The sequence below is a fragment of the Leptidea sinapis genome, chromosome 32 (genome assembly GCF_905404315.1).
Source record: "Leptidea sinapis chromosome 32, ilLepSina1.1, whole genome shotgun sequence".
NCBI classification, from domain to species: Eukaryota; Metazoa; Arthropoda; class Insecta; order Lepidoptera; family Pieridae; genus Leptidea; species Leptidea sinapis.
Genome location: NC_066296.1, coordinates 1,964,240 through 1,987,334, shown reverse-complemented (window position 1 = coordinate 1,987,334; position 23,095 = coordinate 1,964,240). Strand labels below are relative to the sequence as shown.

General features: G+C 36.5%; 1 protein-coding gene across 4 annotated transcripts in view; it reads left to right on the top strand.

Annotated features, from left to right (window-relative positions):
* The window catches only part of LOC126974534 (synaptic vesicle glycoprotein 2A-like), a 66,985-nt gene extending 46,352 nt beyond the window's left edge, over positions 1-20,633 (top strand). For all 4 annotated transcript variants that reach the window (XM_050822052.1, XM_050822050.1, XM_050822051.1 and 1 more), the window contains exons 3-12: positions 5,261-5,422; positions 6,923-7,085; positions 8,379-8,500; positions 8,998-9,242; positions 10,238-10,401; positions 11,629-11,752; positions 13,711-13,867; positions 15,850-15,976; positions 18,212-18,339; positions 19,096-20,633. In XM_050822052.1, the coding sequence (XP_050678009.1) occupies positions 5,261-5,422; positions 6,923-7,085; positions 8,379-8,500; positions 8,998-9,242; positions 10,238-10,401; positions 11,629-11,752; positions 13,711-13,867; positions 15,850-15,976; positions 18,212-18,339; positions 19,096-19,196 (1,493 nt within the window). In that variant the 3' untranslated portion in view covers positions 19,197-20,633. The remainder of the gene's footprint in view (positions 1-5,260; positions 5,423-6,922; positions 7,086-8,378; positions 8,501-8,997; positions 9,243-10,237; positions 10,402-11,628; positions 11,753-13,710; positions 13,868-15,849; positions 15,977-18,211; positions 18,340-19,095) is intronic.
* The last annotated feature ends 2,462 nt before the right edge of the window (positions 20,634-23,095 follow it).

The window sequence follows — 23,095 nt, the reverse complement described above, 5'->3', positions numbered from 1 at the left end:
CTCTACACGAGGCATCCTCAGGACGTGTTGTCTCGCCAAAATCTGGCACGAGAGCAAAACTAATTCATTGTATTCTTGTCTCGTGCCAGATTTTGGCGAGACAACGGATGCCAGATCCCCGTGCCAGATTTGATTTGTATAATTATGGATTTCCGCAAAGTAACGCCTAATTCAATAAAAATAGCCACTGTTAACTATAGGTCACTGCTAATATTGATTCTTTTCATGAATCTTATTATATGTGAAGTGGTTGAAGAATTGGACTTCCCAAAGAGATTCTACGTTTACGCATTAAAGGCCCACATTCGAGGGGGTATTTTTTTTTATGAAAATAAGGAACGAGACGAACAGGACGTTCAGCTGATGGTAACTGATACGCCCTGCCCATTACAATACAGTGCCGCTCAGGATTCTCGAAAAACCCATAAATTCTGGGCGGCACCACAATTGCGCTCGACACCTTGAGACATAAGATGTTAAGTCTCATTCGCCCAGTAATTTCACTAGCTACGGCGCCCTTCAGACCGAAACACAGTAATGCTTACACATTACTGCATCACGGCAGAAATAGGCGTGTAATGGGGTTTCATCTGCACTATTACAGAATCTACACGCTCTACAATATCTGAGACCTAAGATTGAGAGGTGTTTGTTTAATCTGCAGTTTAACAAGTTGAAGGCTTGGATTTTTGGAATGGGTTAATACATCCAGATCTCTACGCAGCAACAATCTCGCACAGTTACTGGTCACGCCAGACTATAAGCTGTGAAACTCGGAGAATCAGTTTATATAATGCGTCATCTGTCTATAACAGGCTGCCGAACTCTATCAAGAAAAGTGCAGATGTGGAAGTTCCACAACGGTGTTTAAAACACAACTTCGAAAGTGGCTTCTCGAACATACGTTTTACTCAGTGGAGGAGTTTTACAAAATGCAGTTATTTGACTAAGTAACCCTTAAGGGTGTAAAATAAGTGTAAGGGTATTAATACCCTTACACTTATTTACGGGTATTAATACCCTTACACTTATTTTACAATACGTAAAAAAATATTTATTTTCTTTTGGCCTTAATAACATATCAACAGATACATAATATTGTATCATTGTGAGTTAGGTACTTTCCCACCTATCTAAAATGATAATTAGAATTTTTTATTGATTTTTTTTTGACTTGTAACATGTTATTTATAAAAGATTTGATTCGATTTAGTTAAGCCTAGAGTGTTGCTCCAGAGTTTAATACACTCGTGTGCAAGTTCCTCAGCATATTCATTGCTTTCGATCCCTATGTCCTGGAACCCATCGAAGTGTAACTGTTACTCTTCTCTATTCTACTCGATTGATAAGATTGATGATGTAATTCAAAATTGGGTTGTGTTTTGGGTCCGCCTGCAACAGTTCTTGGTCCGTAAAACCTTTTATAAATAAAATTATTATTAATTCTTTATTTCTTTATAATATAATCGTGGCATGTTGTATTCAAATAAAATATACGTCGATGCTTGACTTATTCGTATTTTGCAATTTTGCACAAGTCCCTCAATCTTCGTAGCGTACCCAGCAGTACTTATATCTTCTATAACATTATTATTTAGATTTCTTTACTGCTGTTCCGAATATTCAATCTATCTCCGGTTGTGGCCTACTTGAGATATAAAATCCTATCTATCCTTGACTTTACTGGCCCAATTATCACATCGACGCGAACGGCAACTCATCCTATCTGTACACGCTGTCAAGGTACATGGAAGAATCTGAATTTACCAGTGGGAGGCTCCTTTGCAGACGATGCTGGATAGATAATAGGTACAACAACAGCGCCTATTTCTGCCGTGAAGCAGTAATGTGTAAGAATTACTGTGTGTCGCTCTGAAGGGCGCCGTAAATAATGAAATTACTGGGCAAATGAGACTTAACATCTAATGTCTCAAAGTGACGAGCGCAATTGTAGTAGAGTTTTTGGGTTTTCCAAGAATCCTGAGTGGCACTGCATTGTAATGGGCAGGTCGTATCAATTACCATCAATTGAACGTCCTGCTCGTTTTATCCCTTATTGGAATAAAACAAAAATTATCAGGGATAGATATTGCAATTAACACGTCCCAATATTATCTGTATCTGTAGCTGTCAGTACTTAAATATAAAATAAGTTAAATAATAAAATAGTTATTATATTTTAATAGTGTTAATATTTCTATCAAAGTGTACCCACGCCGAAAAAGAACCTTGGGATTGTAAAGTGAAAAATATTGAGACGACCAATTTCTCCCTAAATTCACTCCGTTTCAATAACTTTTTAATTCCATATTTTGTATAAGCTCGAGTGAATGGGAGTGCAGATAGGCAGCTTATCTACAGCTTAACGCCTGTGAATTGGCTATAGAAATCACCTATCGGGAATATTGGTATAGCTTATAAAAGATAGATAGGTAATTACTGACCGTAGAAGGTAGTAATCTATCTCTATCCCTAGATAGTATTAGATTATTAAATATTGGGAACGGCCGTTAGTCACTTCCTACTCGGATCTTCTACTTCAGCTTTAAATTCAAATATTTTTATTCATAATAGTATTTAAAAATCACCTATTTAACGTGAAAAACTACCACTAATTCCATCCCTACTCAGTTCTGCAATCATCATATTATTACAAACATTGTATCTATATATAAAACGCAAACTTTGAATATTTTATTAACGCCGTGCGAGCGCCAAAATCGCCCCGATCTGAGTCATACCGCGCCATACATGCTAACAATAGCCAAACAAAGTATCGGCTACAGGAAATCGTGAAATTGGACATCGTTTTGAGCTAAATTGGAGCATTTTTTCTTAACTTTAACTACCATTGCATATATGCTTTACGAGGCATGCATACTCGGGCTGGAGACACGAGAGACAAACTGGTCATCACTAGTACCTCCTATGTAACTACATGCTATGTTTTCATGATCTAACTTTTGAAAAGTGGCCATGAAATTCTTTTCATTTCTCGAACCCACAGATCCAATTGTGTTATAAATAGAATACGTTTGGCTATCAAAGCCCTATTTAAGTATCTATTATGTCTTATCTACCTACTTGGTATATAAGTACATGAATAAATAATTGATTTGAATTAACAACTCGTTCATGTAGTGTTATCTGAGTCAATATGTAGGACATACCATTGTGATCTAGCTCACTGTGATAATTGGTCAAGGAGGCTTCCATTGGCACTGCATAGCCTTTTCTGTAATAGTGCTGTTATAAACGTACCATCAGCGTATAGATAACTGGTTTTTATGATAATTAAAAGGTTATAGGTTGTTAGGCATAACAAAGCAAAACTATTTATAGAGTATGGGTACCATAACGGCCAATATCTGGCCTAAAGCAGTAAACATTACTGTGTTTCTGTCTGAAGGGCGCCGTAGCTTGTGAAATTACTGGGCAAATGAGACTTAACATCTTATGTCTCAAGATGACGAGCCCAGTTGTAGTGCCGCTCAGAATTATTGGCCTTATCAAGAATCCGGAGCGACACTGCATTGTAATGGGCAGGGCGTATCAATTACCATCAGCTGAACCGTCCTGCACGTCTCGTCCCTTATTGTCATAAAAAAATCGTCGTCACCATATACACTATTATACTGTCGGCACGACGCGATCACATGCGTCGGCTGGAAGCTATTTTGTTGTTGGTTGAGTGTGTTCTCTGTTCACGTCGTCGTTTGGTAAATATATTACAAAAAATAACTAATAACTTAATTAAAAATAAATAATAAAATTAACACCGATGATGTGTTATTTCATAGCTAGCTCCTGACTTTTTTAATTAGCACTGCATTATTTTCACACATTTACTAACAACACTCAACAGGCGTCAGTATTCACAATTATTTTTGTAAGTTTCCAGTATCGATACTTACGCAAGTTACACAAATCTTTAATTGATTAATTTTATGGTTATTTATTAGCTTACCGCCTAAGAATAGTTCAACTGACAAACCTATCGAAAAAGGTGTTCATTTATAGAGTTCTAGTTGGATCGATTATAATAATATTATATATTCATGTTGGGCCAAAAATCCACTTATGAATATCAAAACTTTAATGCATTTTACCTTAGAATATTAACGCATTTTACCACAGACTGACAATATGGACACTTACAACATAGACAAGCAAAGCATAGAGAGAGCAGAACATCTCTAGAGCAACATAGAACAGGAAAGCAAATCTATAGTTACTGTAACAGATTTTGATTGACAAACCAGTCAGCCACTCTTGGAAATAGCTCCTCAAGTATTTTGAATGACAAACTAGCTAACACACACATTGACAAATTAAAATTTAATGCAATTTATTTTATTGTCTGACATTCATAGTTCAACAAGCTATGCCTAGATAAATTATTGTGTAAAAGTGCTAAAATTATTATTAATTTTGAAATTTAACTTCTTAGCTTAAAAATTCGAGAACTTTAATCGATTAGTCTTGCTTCGACTACACCTGAGCTGAATTTAAATAATTTTTAAAAGTTAAAAGTTATTTTTTTTATTCAAACCAAACAAATCTTATCAAACTATATTTACAATACTATGATTACATAAAATTAAAACTATCATTACGGAGAAGTGTACCAATGATACTGGCAGCATTTCCACGTTGGATAGCTAGGCTGATCCGTTGACCGAAATAGCTGCACAAATATGTATGACTCACTGAGACCGACACATTTACGACGCTTGCTGTCTTCTGCAGTCGAAGCAGTAGCCTCAGCACCAACTGACGTAACTTTGACATGAGAAGGAGCCAGAGTGTCGACGCAAGTCGCGACCACACCAGTGCCCTTCCCCGTGCCTAAGTCAACAGCGTCAATCCATCAGGACGCTTGCCATAGCGGCGGGCGGCCATTTGGCTCTAAAACAGCTGGTGTATTAAGAGCGACAAATGCCCTGCAGATGACTTCATTAATGCTGGCGTGACGACTGACACGGCCTGCCGATTTTAGGCAGAATAGCCCGTGACGTCAAGGTAGACCTGAACGCCACTGTTTTGGATATATATTTTAATATAATATTTTGTTTAGATATTGTAAAACATGTTTTATTTTCATTTTGTAATTTGGATTCAATAATTATTGATTCAAGCATTTAAATTGTAGCGAGTAAAATATCCTAGTAATTATTTTCAAACTCGCTTTCGCTGTGTAATATAACTTCCAACTAATAATAAACCAACGTTACAATAATAAACCTACCTCTTCTTTCAGGTTTCGGCACGTACAATATCCTCCACATGCTTCTCAGCGGGCTGATACTCATGGGTGTGATAATGCAGAGTCTGGCCATGGGCTACATACTGCCGGCGGCGCAGTGCGACCTGGAGCTGACCCTGCAGCAACGAGGATGGCTCTCGGCCACACCCTTCTTAGGTAAGGCGTAAAACACTTAAACAGTCAAAGTCCGCATCCGATTGCCATCGGGAAGAACTTCTAACACTAGGTACAGTCTTAAGGCGTTAATACATGCCATTGACCTTGGTCATAGGGCGAGGGCGGGTAACCAGTGCATCAGAGTCGTATTAAAGGTCAAAATAATTATTGAAGATTAAGGCCTGATGAGAAAGCTCATGGCCGCTCAGAGGGCAATGGAGTGGGCTATGCTCTGAGTGTCCTTGCGAGATCGAAACAGGAATAAGAAGATCCGTAGGAGAACCAGAGTCACCAATATAGCTCAAATGATTGCGAAACTGAAGTGGCATTCATTTTGGAATGGGTCGTAGTTTTTGACTTTTAATGAGTGATGTCACATCCTATTTTGAATAAAAATATTTGAATTTGAATTTGAAATTTGACGATTCATTTGCGAGCAAAACCACCGGTACGTCAACGAACTCGTGAGCCAAAGGACTAAGCCGCCAAAGTCTGCAGACTTAAAAACCGACGGATTTACTCGCTGTATTTTTGGGCATGCGTAAAATTCTAAGCTTGAGATATATAGATAGTACTAAGACTTAGATCAGACTTTAAATACGTCAACTCACCTGAGTGTAATAAAACGCTAACTTTACCTTTGCGTTGGGCTGTCTTAGCCTAAGCTCAACACAATTGCAGCTGTCAAATGATTATAAAAGCGAAATCAAAGATTGTGCTTAGCTTATACTCGGCTAAGTTTTCCGTAAGTAAAGCCTGAGTAAAGTCTTAGTGCGATTTATAGATCTCAGCATAAATCTCTTCTTATTCGTGGTGCGAAAACCCGCCAGTAGTTCAGTCGAACCTGAAAGCCGATAACTAAGAGTCGACGGCGACTACCAGTACCTCCAAAAATGGATTTACGCTCAAGTATGTACTGGAATTTATGCAGTGTTTTGACTTTTGAGGAATATGATTGTCTATAATATATGTGTACATGAGTTGAGACTTTGAAAATAAACTGCTTATAAAGTCTGCATACAGTAAACTTTAGAGATCTACCAAAAACATGATTCCAACAGCAGCGCCTTTTTTTTTCTATTTTTGTTCTTTCTCCTGATGTAAGGGTAAACCCAAGTAACAAAATTACTCCATCTGGAAGCACGCTATGACTTCGCTAACGATGAGAGTAGACAGATGAGATGAGAGTAAAAAAATGCAGTGAAATTTAAAATGAAAAATGAGCTGTTCAATGCCACCCAACAATGATAAATGCTAATTTAGGATAGCTTATATAAATCGTTTCTTTTTTCTAATATTCATTTATGCCTTTAATAGTAATAGTTTAGTTTTAAGTTCTAATAGTTTAGTTTGAAGTAAGTAGTAGTTAAGTATATACAGATAAATAAATTATGATGATTTAAGCACAATAATTTGCCAACAAACTGTTTTGGCAAGATGTATTTCATTATGTTTAAAGTATTACCCCTTTTACATAATTAAAGTTAAATATGATTGCAGCGATAATCCTGACATCATACGTGTGGGGCTGGCTCGCAGACACTCAGGGTCGCCGGTTCGTGATGCTATTTTCGATGACCATATCCAGTTTGTTTGCTGTACTGGCCAGCTTCTCGCCGGAGATCATCTCCTTTGCGACGCTGTCTTTCATATCCGCTGTATTGTAAGTACACTCTTCCAACTGAAATTTAAACATATAATAATACTGCATGAATGATTAATTTAAATCTGTTTGTCTATTCATTTGTTTCCGCTAAATTCAGGACTGGCGAAACAGGTGTAGTTTTTACTGATTTATTCTAGTCTACTTGAAGTAATATTAAGAAGTTATCTCATTTTAATTAGTCACCAAAAATATCTGAATCTTAAGTTGATGTGATTATTTCTTTTTGTGAGAAAATTTAAATTTTAAAATTTAATTTTTACTGACATACTGAGTACAGTGTAGGGAAAAATAAAAGAAAACCACATCCATTAACACTTTTTAATAGTCTCTTTTAAGGGGAATACACGTTTTGGTGTCTTTTACACGCAGTACATTTTACTTTCACTGTTTAGTTCCTACATTATAATATATTATTACACTAGGTATTCTCACTAGATCCGATTTATCGAGGATGTAGAAAGCTCGGCGTTCGCACGATGGTTATTCTTAGCTCATCATCGTCTTCATATTATTCAGTGATTTTAATTATTACATCTGGCGTTGATTAGACACATATTATTAATGTTTGGGAGAGATCAGATAACGCTATAGGAATATTGTGTGATCTTTCTAAAGCATTTGATTGCGTAGATCATTCTACCCTTATCCGTAAGCTCAATTATTATGGAATAAGAAGCAAATCACTTGAGCTTATTTCTTCATACTCAGTTAATAGAACCCAGAGACTAGTAATTAATAATGAACATTCATCAAGAGCTGTAATTTTGATTGGCGTGCCTCAGGATTCAATCCTAGGACCTTTCTTATTCCTCGTCTAGATTAATGATTTGCCGTTTGTAACCTCGAAAGAATGTGAAATTATTATTTTTGCAGACGACACTTCATTCGTTTATAATATTGATAGACATTCACATATATTAGGTAAAATAAAGCTGTCAAAAAAACATATCAAAATGTTTCAGGATGAATAAATTATCACATAACGCGAGCAAAACAAAATGTGTTGAATTCGCCCTACCATATGTAAAAAAAAGTATCAAGAAGTATTAAATGGGCAACCTTTAAAACTTGTAGATTCTGCCTCGTTTCTTGGAATAGGTGATGATATTGAGGCAATTTAGGCAACCTACCTAGTGACGTCACAATCGAGGTCGTCGTTTATTACATATTAAGTTACATTTACAATACCACTGAGTTTGAATAGGCTTAAGGTTTTGAGAAAATTTATTCTTCACTGATAATAAGGGGTGCTTTCCAAGTTACAAAATTAATTTGGCTTTGATTTTATAGTATGTCCGGACCAACATCTGTTGTCTACACGTATTTGGGAGAATTCACCAACGTTCAGCACAGAGACAAAATTGTCGCATTCGGTTCTTCCTTCGTCGGTATAGGAACTGTCGCGTTACCAGGTATGAATGTAATGATTAGATATATTATTATGTATACATTTTTAAGTAGCATTAGAACTAACCGCACGTGCTTTGTTCCTCCTGGACAGTGCTGACCTATTTCTACAAAAAGTTTATCTATCGCTTAGGGCAATGTGTATACTTCTACAGTAAATTCCAAGGGAATAAAAAATATCAACCAAATAATAATATTAGATTCCTGTATTAATGCCAAACCATTGTTTAAAGGTTTTAATAAATATTTAAATTTATTTTTGAAAACTTTTGTACTTAAAATTGCTCTACAAGCTTTTGCTTGTAAGTCTATACATATAAATAAAATTGGAAAAATGCCGGGTTGAGTATTAAAACTTTGTAAAAATAATACTACAAGAAATAAGAAAGGGGATTTGATATCGATTTTACTTCAACTTTGCTCCCAAGGTATCGATGCAAATACAATTTCAAATTAATTACATTGATAACATAAAAACTTACTTTCTGTTTGCTATTTACAGCTGTATCCTGGTTAATCCTGCCACTAGAAATATCCATTCCTATTGACTTTCTGCACATAACGTATCGCTCCTGGCGTCTCCTTGTAATCGCCGCCAATCTCCCTCTCGCCATTGGCTTCGTTCTCCTACTCTTCGCCCCTGAGAGTCCCAAGTTTCTTCACGCATGTGGAAAGCAGGAAGCTTGTTTAAAAGTATTGAGGGACATGTATGCAGTTAATAAACGGCTGCACAGAGACACCTATCCCGTGAGTATTGCTGATTTTATGTTTTTTTCCTCCCCGACTTAATTTTTACCGGGTGTTATTGCCAAGACTCTAAGAGCCATAAAACAAAGCGCAACGCTTTTGAAGACAAAATATATTAGTATTAATTTGGCTTTAGCTGGCGGTGGCAGCATTTTTTTGAAATAAATCATAAGATCATATTTCAACGTGTCCACTATAGTAAAAATAATACAAATAATTCAATTGAAATATTTTATTTTGACGCGTTTAGCAAAATAGTCACAATTTCTCGTAAAACTCTGAAAGAGCGGCGTCGTTCACAGCACGAATCTGTAATAAATCACGTTTTTTGTTTACAATATACCAAGCTTGTATAACTAGCAACCCGCAACATAAACCGCATAAAGATATCTCAAGTAAGTATTATAAACAAAAATCGTTATCGCGTCTCAAGTGGCTAACGCTGTGTTTGGCGCCAAACCAGCTCAGCATGCAACAGGTTGTGGGCACGCGGCACGTAACGTTTCAGAGGTTATGGAAAGAAACTAAGTAAATACCTTCAGAAAATTTTCATTCAGCTAAAATATACCTCATAAAAAAAGAAGAAGTATTAAAGAGATTACCTTCTTTCTCGTGAAATGATATAAAAACATTTCGGACAGTCTTGGTGTACCTTCTCTCAGTTTTAACAGTGGGAGGCTCCTATGCAAAGGATGCCGGCTAGTTTATGGGTACCACAACGGCGCCTATTACTGCCGCGAAGCAGTAATGAGTAAGCATTACTGTGTTTCGGTCTGAAGGGTGCCAAAGCTAGTGAAATTACTGCGCAAATAAGACTTAACATCTCAAGGTAACGAGCGCAGTTTTAGTGACACTCAGAATTTTTAGGTTTTTCAAGAATCCTGAGCGGCATTGTAATAGAGGCATGGTGTATCAATTACCATCACCTGAACGTCCTGCTCGTCTCGTCCCTAGTTCTATAAATCAACTCGGTTGACCATCTGTTATGATTTTAGATAAAATCACTTCTAAATGAAGCTGAAACTGTCAAGGCTATGGAGAACAGAGGGATCGTAGCAGTGTTGAAGTCTATGCAGGACCAAACCGCACCTCTGTTCAAACCACCGCTACTCAAATGGACGTTCCTCGTATGTTTCATACAGTTCGGACTATTTGGCACGTGAGTTTTTCCAAGTTATATTTCTTTTTTCTGCTCAACTAAGGACTAATCCACTGAGTACCGGAAGACGCAGTGTTGGTAGACTCCCAAAAAAATAAACCTACGATCTGGTCAAGATCGCCGGAATACGTTGGATGAGGGCAGCACAGGACCGATCGTCGTGGAGATCTTTGTGGGAGGCCTTTGTCCAGTAGTGGACGTCTCCCGGCTGATCATGAATGAATGAAAGGACTAATCCAGGAGCGTGACGTCACCAACACGCGTCTCTGTCTCGATTGTCTGAATTAGCTGTTTGAATTAGCTGCATTAAACTTAATTAATATCATCGTAGGCGTACTAACCTGCGTAGAGACGTCGCTTCATTGTGTGTTTTCTACCTCATTTATCACGGGTGTGTTTCGAAGAGCTGTTTCACCTGATTCCTGCCCCCAAGATCCACCTTCGCACGACACGCCACAAGTTAGGAGTAGGATCATTCCCCCCATCTGGATGTGTCGCAGTCCTCCACAGTGAGGTTTTTAAGGAGCTTTCTTCCACGTACTACAAAGCTGTGGAAAGAACTTCCTTGTGCGGTGTTTCCAGGACGATACGACGTGGGTACTTTCAAAAAAAGCGCGTACCTTCCTTAAATGCCGCCAACGCTCATGTAATTCCTCTGGTGTTTCACGAGAATGTGGGCGGCGGTGATCAGTTAACACCAGGTGACCCGTACGCTCGTTTGTCCTCCTTTTCAATAAAAAACCTGGCTTATCACTCCTGCATCACCAATTTAGTACACTCACTCAAAATAATCAACAAATAAATTTATTTAATTCCACATCAAACTGCTTTCGTCTTAATGTCATTGACTCCCTGCGTAAAGGAGCTAATTTCTAAATCTTTTGTAAATGCCAGTTATTGCTGTTTTTGCTGTGTCTTTTAGTTTTAAGTCTCCTTGTTTTTTTATTTTTACATTTGTGCATGAATACCGTTTGTTTTGTCAAATAAAAAAAAACACCACACACCACCACACCACTTCAGCGCCTATTTCTACCGTCAAGCAGTAATGTGTGAGCATTATTGTGTTTCGGTCTGCAGGACTCCGTAGCTAGTCAAATTACTGTGCAAATGAGACTTAACAATCTTATGTCTCAAGGTGACAAGCGCAATTGCAGTGTTCAGAACTTTTGGGTTCAATATGTTAATGTCAGAGATTTTTTATCATAATTATTATCCTTATAATTTCAGCACAAACGGCTTCTACGTGTGGTTCCCTTCCATTCTGAACTCGCTCATCAATCACGAAGGTCCTGCAGCAAGGCTGTGTGATATATTGGACGCTGAGAGGACTCTGCCTGCTAATGGAACGGATGTAAAAAAAAATCTATTAACTGTATATTTATATATGCGTATTGATCATAAGACCGGTGATAGTGCTATGTTATATTTTATTTTATATTTATTCTATTTGGAAAACTTACAGCCAGGCTATTAAAAAGTAGGTACTTAAGTACTGAAGGCTAATTAAAAATTTTCACTTATTTAGTTTTACTTATAAGATTAAAAATAAATACAAAAGAATTTAATTAAAGTTGCCAGGAAAGTAACACTTAAAATAAATTATTTATTATAATGAAAAAAAGGTATTGCTTATAAGCTTGGTTATTCACGCACGTTTAAAAATGTATCATTTAAAAGTTTCTTAAGGCCTTGTACTGGCGTATTAAAAAAGTCGACATCTATTTCATTAGATAGGTTATTATAACATCTGCATGCTCTATCTACATATAGCTATACATATATATCTATGACGAAGTATTGGTTATTAACGCGGTTGGTCGTTTAGATCTGCAAGTGTTCATACATCGTCATAGATATAGCCAACCGGACCGGCTAACCGCTGCGGGTTAGTCACGGGGGGCATACTCCTAAAATCGATATTCTATATATCGTGGCATTAGTCGTGTCGAATCTTTAGTACATCGTATTCAATGTCGAAACGATGGTTGGATGAACGAGACATTATTCGATATTATCGGTCCTAACGTGACGAGAAGAATTGAGTTTTTATTTACATCTTCTTATCCGCAAGTTTTTTATTATTTATTCAATTTGAAATGGTCATATTATATTCATTATATAATTTTTGAATATTTACATTTTGTGTTAATTATGTAAATTGGTGGGGCAGAGTCTGACAAGGTCCTTTGCGTTTTGACTTTTAACACTTAACAGCGTAGCACAGATAATATTTAGTTTTTCAAGGTTTGCACATAATTATTGAGCCTGTTCTTATCAGATCTCACGCATTTATCTTTCTCTTCTGTGCAATTGAAAAAAAAATAAGTTAATAAATTGTCAGATTGTTAGAGTGGTCGTGGTCGCTAAGATGATACAACATTAGTCGTCGTTGGTCACCTTAGTTTTGGGTCGCACGGCCTTCTTCACGATGATTTTTTGCGGTTTTGGCACTCCATCAGAGTTGTCGGGGTCACTGCTTTAATCAGATCCGTCCTTCGTGTGGGTGAGGGTCCTCTCACTCTTTTCCCCTCCACCTGGCCCTTCACTATTCATAAATCATATACAAAAAGCCTCGCGAAACTCTCTAAGAACAAACCGATTCACTCCATTCTATAAAACGTGCAGTCATTGATACATTGACAGATGACGGCTATAATCTTCTAAAAAAACGGAGATAGCCAAAATCCACTACGTGTCAAGCAACTGTTCGCTTCCAAACTTAGCCGGATTATACTTCGTCGCCAATCGCCATACTGTAATTAATACTATTTCAAACTAGCTGACCCGACAGACGTTGTTCTGTATATAATAAATAAAATAATGTTTTTATATGAATTTGTCAATAATATATTATAACATCAAAAATTACTTCGTAAAATATGCACCCTGCTGTCGTAATGAAATTGTTTCACATCAGAACTGTCAAACCGTGCGTCAATAAATTCTCTCATAGAATTTATGTATGGACACATCAAAGGAAAAACAAATTTGTTGTATTTATTTAATTTAGCAGCATTTCCTATTTATTCACCTTTTAAACCTTCTCTGGACTTCCACAAATAATTCAAGACCTAAATTTGCCAAATCGGTCCAGCCGTTCTCGAGTTTTAGCGAGACTATCGAACAGCAATTCATTTTTATATATATAGATAGATAACTGCACGTTTCATAGTAAACTAAATTTCAATTTTTACTTAGGCACTCCCGCCTCTTATTACGTAGTATTTACATCCTCTTTTATAATGATAATTTTATTTTAATTTAATCATAGATCAAAATGTATTAAAATATATATTTGAATTTGAAAAGGTGGTCTGCGACGATACGATAAACTCGGCGACGTTCGAGTTATCAATCTACATCGGACTTGTGTTCTGTTCGATGTACATCATCGTGGGATTCATAGTGGACATCGTGGGGAAGAAGTCGATCCTCATTACAATCCTGACGATCACTGGACTATGTGGTAATCTTTATTATTAACATAAAAGTCGGCTTTATATAAAAAGGAATAATGCGGTTTTATGAAACCACGATTCAAGTGAATTTTTTTTAAAAAATAACATATTATTTTTTTGCAAAATATTGTTGCACGCGTCTGGCAATGTTAAAACTCCGACTAAATGGTCTGGCTTATTTTTTTATTTATTCTTTAAACATAAAACTATAACATAATAATAATAGCTTTAAAACTTTAGAGGTACATTTAGCCCCGCTACTCACCAGCCAGGTCTGCAGCTCCAAGTTGGGGTACAATAGGAGAGGTATAGAACAAGTTATCAGCTTACCTCAAATACCTACCTAAAAATTGTTGTCAGCTCTCCAATAATACCGCTGGCGGGGCGTTGCTACGTATGTGCCATCTACATGTATTTATCATGGGGAGAGTTCTTAAAAGCTATTTCATGATATCCCTGCCACCCACGTAGAACCTTCACATCCACATGTCTTTGGAGTTTTCGTGATAATGTTTAGGCGGAAAATCCTGAAAAAAGGCGTGAAAACTTTAGGATTGTGGGCGGCTGTACTAGGAAATCAGAACTTGTTGGAAGTATTCTTACACATACGCTTTTGCACGCATGCGTAGAAAATATTGATTTTCTCACACCCTACTGTTAACGGGTCGTGTGTACCAGAACTGCTGATGCTTTGAAAATTATTTAAAATTTCAATTATTAGAAATTAAATCATCTATTCATATTAATTATACGATTAACTCCAATTTAATCTGAATAAATTAAATTTATATTTTTATTACAAAGTTTATTTTGATAAAGTAGTTTTCCGTTAATTCAAAGCACAACCCATCTCTGTCTAACTTTGCTTGTTGTTTCGCGAGTCCGTAAGGCGATATCTTTGAATTTATGGTAGCCTGGTAGTTGACGTGTCATGGAAACCTGTATTAACGGGTTAGGGGAGACACGCAATAGAATTTTCATCTCACTTTTCCAACAACAAAGTTCGTTTTTTGAACTTACCGCTGTGAGTTGTAAAGTTTGGCTGGTGAGTTGTAAAGAGTTGTATATAAATGAAAAAATTGCATTTATCGCAAATATATCAATCTGTTAATTATGTTTCAATTGTTATAGTTAAAAAAACACTATATAGAAACCAATGACCAGGAATACCTATGAAATATCTAATATTATCACTATCTATTGTAAATCCTTGTTATGTATCATAATCTGATGTAATTAATTTATCTAATACGAACTTACCGCTGGCTCATAAACTTAACTCTGTTATTAAAAAACGCGAAGTGAAGTTTTTCCAAATTTAAAACTTTGTCTTCATTTTATCACTACAGATTTACATGACAGGGAAAAGTAATTTTAAACTCAGAGTAACTTTACATTGCGTGTTTACATAAGACATTTACATTTACATAAGACAGTACAGGTTTTGCGAGTAACTGTTGTGGTAATATGATATATTAAGATAATGTTGTTTATAAAAATAATAATAATAATAAAAATCCCAAAATAGTTGAATTTGAAATCTTTTCCAAAAAATCGGCCAAGTGCGAATCGGACTCGCTCGTGTTCCGTAGCTGCAAGTAGCAAAATATAAAAGTTATTTTAGAAACCTCAATATCATTTTTAATGACCTATCCATAGAAGGGTTTGATAAAAAAAACATATTTGAGTTTCAGTTCTAAGTAAACACTTACTTAAACCCCCAAAATTTAATGTCTTTTTTCTATTTTTGTGTAAAAAATCTTAATGCGGTTCACAGAATACATCTTCTTACCAAGTTTCAAGAGTATAGGTCTTATAGTTTCGGAAAAAGATGGCTGTGACATACGGATGGACAGACTACGGAACCCTGAAAAACTAACAACAGTTACAATTTCAGAAATCTGAAAAGTGCTTTAACTTTCCTCCGGAAACAGGATAAATGGCGAACTTTCCGCGAACGTGTGGTAAAATGTATTTAATATTTAACCAGGTTTTGGAGCCCACTTGGCGCCGACACAGCAGATTGCCGTTGTGCTGTTTGCAGTGTTCCAGATGTGTGGCGCATGTATCGGGCTAACTAACGCGGTCACTGTGGAACTGTTCCCAACTAAATACAGGTACCTTATAGCCTTTTCTCTCACGTGTTGCGTATACGATTTTTGCTACACCTATTAAGAGCAAGGGTAAAAAAGCAAAATTTCCGCGGAGGTGTGGTAATAGTTATTTATGCACCTGTTGTGTAATAAGGGGTATTAAAACACGAATGTGGGTTTATATGATAATAATTATCAACAGTTTTATACAAGACTTTGTCTACACCCATAAAATGAATCCTCTATATAAGATTCTGAAACAGCTTACTGCTAACATTAAAACACCCAATGTATTAGTAACCATTACATCTTCCAAACGAATGTTGTAGTGTTGTACTGAATTTCTTTACAACACTCGTTTGGATGATGTAATGGTTACTAGGACATTGGGTGTTTTAATGTTGGCAATAGGCTAACTGTTTTAGAATCTATTATAGAGGATTTAAAGCATGGGTGTAGATAAAAATATATTCTTAAATGTTTACTATTCCTTCATTAAAATTTATTTCAAAACTGTTAAATAAAATGTTGCTTGAGGTGATAAATCTTGTCGTCCTTTGTAGCAATGTGAGGCAAGTTTATTATCGTCCCTTTACCGTGAAACATTTCAGGACTAACATTGGTTATTCTGTACTAACATTGGTGTGATTCTAAGAATCTGAGAAAGTTGCCACTCATTCAGTGTCATTGCTGAGATTCTGGAAGGCATTATATGGATTCATATGGACCTATTCAATAACATTAAAAAAATATTCTCATCTGAGAATATTCTGGACCAGGTTTATCTTACTGCCATTGGCGAAAGAGGGTCAGGGGCCTGGCTACATGCGACACAAAAGCTAAAATATCATAGCCATCTGGATGTCAGGTCTTCATCCGCAGTACGGTTTTAAACCAACTTTCTACCACGTACCTGGAACCCAACGATAAAGGAATGAAGGATTTTATTTACAAACACAATTTCATACATTGAAAAAGAATTAAGTAACAATGGAAATAGTAGACCTAGAAATATGCATCACGCATCTCGAATCCCAAACTACACTGACCGGTCTTCTTGAATGATCCAAATGTGTTGAGTATTCTTTAGTGATAATTTCGCCTCTACACAAAGCATCCTCAGGAGATGTTGACTCGCCAAACTCTCGTCTCAGTCAGTGCCTCGTGTAGAGGCGAAACCTCGAATTGTTTGAAGACGAATATTGGTGGAATTAACACTAAAGAATACTAAAAACATTTGGATAATTATGGATTTCCGCAAAATAACGCCCAATGACTTAGTTCCTAGAAAATGCTAGAAAGACATATCATCTTAAACTCATCAATATTGCTGAAATAATCACTATCTAAATACTACTAGGTACTCCCTAAATAGTAGGTTCGAAAGTCACCCAATTGATTGGCAACGCTCGTGGAAATTCTACTGTCGGTGTAAGAAAGTGTGGACAGCGTTGAGCACTTGAGATCGCCTTGATCAAAGGAAACGTCAAAAGTCAAAGTTCTTTATTTGCCAGACACATTAACAAGTAAAGTTGTTACAAATTCAAGAGCAGGCACATGTTTCGTCTTGACAGACATGCAAATATTTTTGTGGTTCACATTCACAATATTATAAACCTAACAATCAATAAACACGGCTACATTTAATTTGACCAACGTAAAGTCATACGTAAATAACCCTACAATACATAATTATAATAATTATTAATGAAATTCTAAGAGATAATGTAGTAAAAACAATCACAAAAAATATAATATTATTTGTAAAAATAGTATTGGTGCCAGTAACCACTTCATTTGATAATATTCGTATATTGAGTAAAAACAATATTTCTTTAATAGATCTGTGCGGTCGTGCATTAAAAACAAGGTTAAGACTAATATTCACAAGTAAAAGTCAGTGTTTTTTTTTATGAAAATAAGGGACTCGACGAGCAGGACGTTCAACTGATGGTAGTTGATACGCTCTACCCATTACAATGCAGTGCCGCTCAGGATTCTTGAAAAACACTAAAACTCTGAGTGGTACTACAATTGCGCTCGTCACCTTGAGACATAAAATGTTATGTCCCATTTGCCCAGTAATTTCACTAGCTATAGCGTCCTTCAGACCGAAACACAATAATGCTTAATATTACTGATTCACGGCAGAAATAGGCTCCGTCGTGCTACCCATAATCTAGCCGGCATTCTGTGCAAAAGAGCCTCTCACTGGTAAAGTGTACGAGTTAATTTATAATAATTATATTATTTTTATAGGGCGATGGCTGTGTGTCTGTCAATGATGATGGGTCGGGTCGGGTCGATGACAGGCTCCAACCTGATTGGCGTTTTCTTATCGACAAACTGTGGTCTCAGCTTTTATCTCTTCGGTGGACTTATTGTTGGTAAGATACCCTTTTAATAGTTTCAGGGTTCAGATAATTTACCGAATAACTATAATCATATGAAGTTTTATTACTTTGGAGATACATTGCTTTAAATCTTTAAATAAATTTTTATAGAATCTTAGAATTACTTATATCATTTCGAAGCATATCTTGAGGGATGTTTATCGAAATATCGACGTATGAGAGAAATTTAATAGCAAATCGTCACGATTTTCGGTTACGAGCTATTTTGTTTTTTTAAATCCAAGATGGCCGCCACACAAAGTTATGATTTATGTTAAGCCCCGCCTGCTTTTAAGCTTGCTAGCTATCTTATTCTTTCTCGAACGCATTGCGATAAGTGAAAAAGAGAGAGTTGTAATGATATTGGATTAGTTTACCGCGAAATGAGTAGTTATCATAGAGACCAGATTCGGGTCGCATGTCAGTTAAGTCAACAATTACGAAACCCGATTCGGTCGGTCGGCGGTTAATTTTATGTATATAAATTTAAGGAAATGTTATTTATTAATAAAATAAATAATCAAATACACTAAGATTTTCAAAATATACAACTGAGCAATTTGAAACATTTTTTTAAAACGGTTTTAGCCATAATGGTTAAAAAAAATCTATTTATATTATATATATATATATATTTTCTGATGGAAGCGCATTATGTAAGGAAGTGGCTTACCCTCCCATAAGAAGTTATCAATTCAAAATTTCAAAAGAGAGAAAACGTTCAAGATAATAAATAGTTTATTTTTCCAGCTTGCGCACTCCTATGTTTCACACTTCCCGGAAAAAGAAGAAGTCCCGCGCAACAAACGAAATCCAACCCAACCCGGAACCAAACCCACGAGCCGGCGTGAACACTTCTGAACCAGAGACGTGATAAAACGGTGGCCAAGTAAACTAAGTTAAATATCAGATAGGCTTTTAAGAATTGCGACAGAAGTAGATTTGTAAGGAGTGAAATAACATTAGCTTAAGATGGAACTTGTAATAAAAAATATACAAAGAGCAGTCAAACACGAAGTGTCAGCATTTATAAAGGATTAGTCTCCGCTGCGCTCCAACTAGATACCGCAGGTGTAGTCGTAGAGTGCGGCAAATAATACTACGCCAAAGTGGGCATACTCGAGCCGGTCTCGAACAATGTGTGACTTTGACGTGCCACATGTTCTGTTAAACTTTGCTAATAATTGAAACTAAAATTCCGGGTCTACAAGAAATAAGAAAGACATTGAAAGCACGTCCTATCATCAGTTGGTATTTTGTATTTTATTAATTTCAATGCAAAATAAAAATAACACGAAGCGTATGTTACAAAATTTGAAAGATGCCATTGAGTCTCAAGATGCCACGCACACAGGCATCTTTACAAATAGCCAATACACACTACAATATAAAGTTGCCGTAATAAAAAAGCTATTGTTCTTAGGTAGTATCTAGTTGGAACGCAGCGGAGACCAATCCTTAATCTAAGGATAATACTTTTAATAATAGGACGTTGATGTTGCATATACCATTACCTCCGTAAGCATTATTAATTGAAAGGTTCACCAACAGATTAACATTGTAAGTACAATAATTGAATACACAACAAATATAAACTACTAAATTATAGACGGTATAGTGGTTAAAAATTAGTTTCAAATGATAACTGATAGAAACGGATATAGAGTTTCCCTGAGAACCAAAGTCACCGATATAGCTCAAATGATTGCGAAACTGAAGTGACAGTGGGCAGGACACATAGTTCGACGGACAGATTGCTGTTGGGGCAGTAATGTCCTTGAATGGCTACCACGTACCGGAAGACGCAGTGTTGGTAGACCCTCACAAGATGGACCGACGATCTGGTCAAGATCACCGGAATACGTTGTATGGGGCGCAGGACCGATCGTCGTGTAAATCATTTGGTGAGGCCTTTGTCCAACAGTGGACGTCTTCCGGCTGATTATGATAATGATGATGTTATAGAGAAGACTAAATAAAAGGAAAACAGGACTTGTTTATTGAAGGCCCACTTCGTATTGAATCGGAAAAAACAAAGAAGAAAATTTAATAAAGAGATCCAATTATTTTTAGTTGTGGTAGTGATTTGCCAACGGAGTCGTATTAATAGGGTTCTGTTTTTAACTTTTGGGTTCAGTATCTTAAAAAGCAACTATTTGTGAATTATTTTAACGTTGTTTAAAGTACTTTCTACTTAGTTATTGTTATTATTTTGTAATGGCTGTGATATTGTGTATACAATTACTAATAATTATTGTGTTTTTTTTAAATAAAATGTTTAAAGTTTCCTTTATCTTGTATTCTTGGTATGACAACCCCAATGAAGCTAGTTTGTAGCCATGGTCTCATTAAAAAGAAAAAGACGGAACACCTATTACGTAGTATTTACATACTCCTTGCATCAGCCGCAGTTGTCAATAATCTGATATAAAAGAATCTAGTTTACTCCAAATAACAGTTTACAACCCGGTGCCCAATAATTTATTGGTCGCGTTCAAAGACGTTCCATGCACATTATATAAGGACATAATATCCAAAGAGGATGTAAATACTATGTAACAAGAGTCGGAACTGCCGGAAATTTTAATTTACTACAGGTGTACTTTGCCAGGTAAGTTCTACCATATGGTGAGCCTTACGATGATTGATGCCTGAAAGAATTGTTTCAAACACGCGCACGAACTATCCACCTTGTCTTCTTAACGCACCTAAATAGTTTTAGGGTTGCATTGGACCGCATTTGTCGCTGACCTACCAAGGCTCCATAAGTCTCCACAAGTAAAACCAACTGCGTTCAGCTGCTGCGTGAGTAGTTTTACTTCCATTGCGCATCGTCTTGCGCAATGGATGTCTTCTCTCTCGCACGATTTCTTCGTCTATGCTCTTTTATATTGTCTAGGTTGATTTCCAAATTGTCTGAAAAGCAGGATTTTTTTTTGTTTAGGCGGAAAATCCGCCCTACAAACTGAACGTTACTAAATAAGTTTTAGGAAAAATTTGCAACGAGGGCGTGAAACTCGAGTATTGTGGGCGGCTGTACCAGGGAATCAGAACTTGTTAGACGTAATTTAACACAAATCTTTGCACGCATGCGTAGGAAATATTGATTTTCTCACACCCTACTGTTAAGGGGTCGTGTGTTTCACGTCCATAGACTTGAATACGATAGAATATTGTTAGCCAACGATCACTACTGATAATGCTTCGACGAATACCTATACATTTATCTATGCATATTAATATGATAACTCTACAACCAAAACTAGAATAAAGAAAAATTAAATCTTTATTACAAAGTTTCTTTACAAGTACTTTTCCCGTAGTTCATAGCATTCATTACCTTTCCCTGTCTAATTTTAGCTTGTTGTTTCGCGAGCGATATCTTTGAATTTCTGGTAGCCTGGTAGTTGACGTGTCATGAAAACCTGTATTAACGGTTTAGGGGAGACACGCAATAGAATTTTCACCTCGCTTTTCCAACTGCCATTTGTATCGAATTTCGCGATATCATTTTGCGTTTTGAAGTATGCCAGTGCGTTATATTGTTATTTTTTAATCAAAGAAGAAATCTAAATCTTTTTATACACCTTTTAATCTTTGAAACTTAACCAGGTAATATTATGAATCAAAAAATAAAATCAAAATCATTTTATTCATGTAGGTCAGGGAAATGATACTCATGAATGTCAAACAATTATTTTTCTTATTGAATTTCTCATGCAGTAGGTTTTCAAAAATATTATAAGATATTCTGCTTTGCATAACCGATACTAATAAATGGGTAGCTGTTTTTTTGTTCGGTTATTCTGCGAAATCTACTGAACCGATCGGAATAATACTTTTACTATGGTAAATGCAGCGTGCTTAGGAGAAGGTTTTGTGGTTTTCATGGAGCTTTCTTCCTCGTACTACAAAGCTGTGGAATGAGCTTCCTTGTGCGGTGTTTCCGGGACGATACGACATGGGTACCTTCAAAAAAAGCGCGTACACCTTCCTTAAAGGCTGGCAACGTTCTTGTGATTCCTCTGGTGTTGCAAGAGAATGTGGGCGGTGGTGATCACTTAACACCAGGTGACCCGTACGCTCGTTCTTCAAGAACCGTAATGCGGGTTGTACGTAAGGAATTAGCACTTCTGATGTGTACCGTTAAATCATAGACCGTGATAGTAACTTTGACACTATCCTTTACCTTCTTATTAACCAACTTCGATAACTAGGAGGGTTACAGTTCGACCGTATTTTTTTATGACAATAAGGGACGAGACTATCAAGACGTTCAGCTGATGGTAATTAATAACCCCCGCCCATTAAAATGCAGCGCCGCTCAGGTATCTTGAAAAACCCAAAACCCTTGAGACATAAGATGTTAAGTCTCATTTGCCCAATAATTTCACTGGCTACGGCGCCCTTCAGGCCGGCGCCTATTTCTGCCGGGAACCAGTAATGTGTAAACATTGTTTTCGTTGTGGTACCCATAATCTAGCCGGCATCCTGTGCAAAGGAGGCTACCACTGTTGGACTGGGATTGTTAAAAATACTATAAGCGGTAAAGGTAAGTATAACTATAACTGACAAATAAATCGCTTCATTCATCTCAATTACCACTTAATTAATATCTATCGGTTAACAGCAATTATGCTATTGAACATGCATGAACAGATTGGTGTCTAATTGTGGGCAGTAGTGTGAGACTTAGAAATACAAATAGTTTCCGATTGCGGATTTAACAACTCCTTAACACTGCAGAATA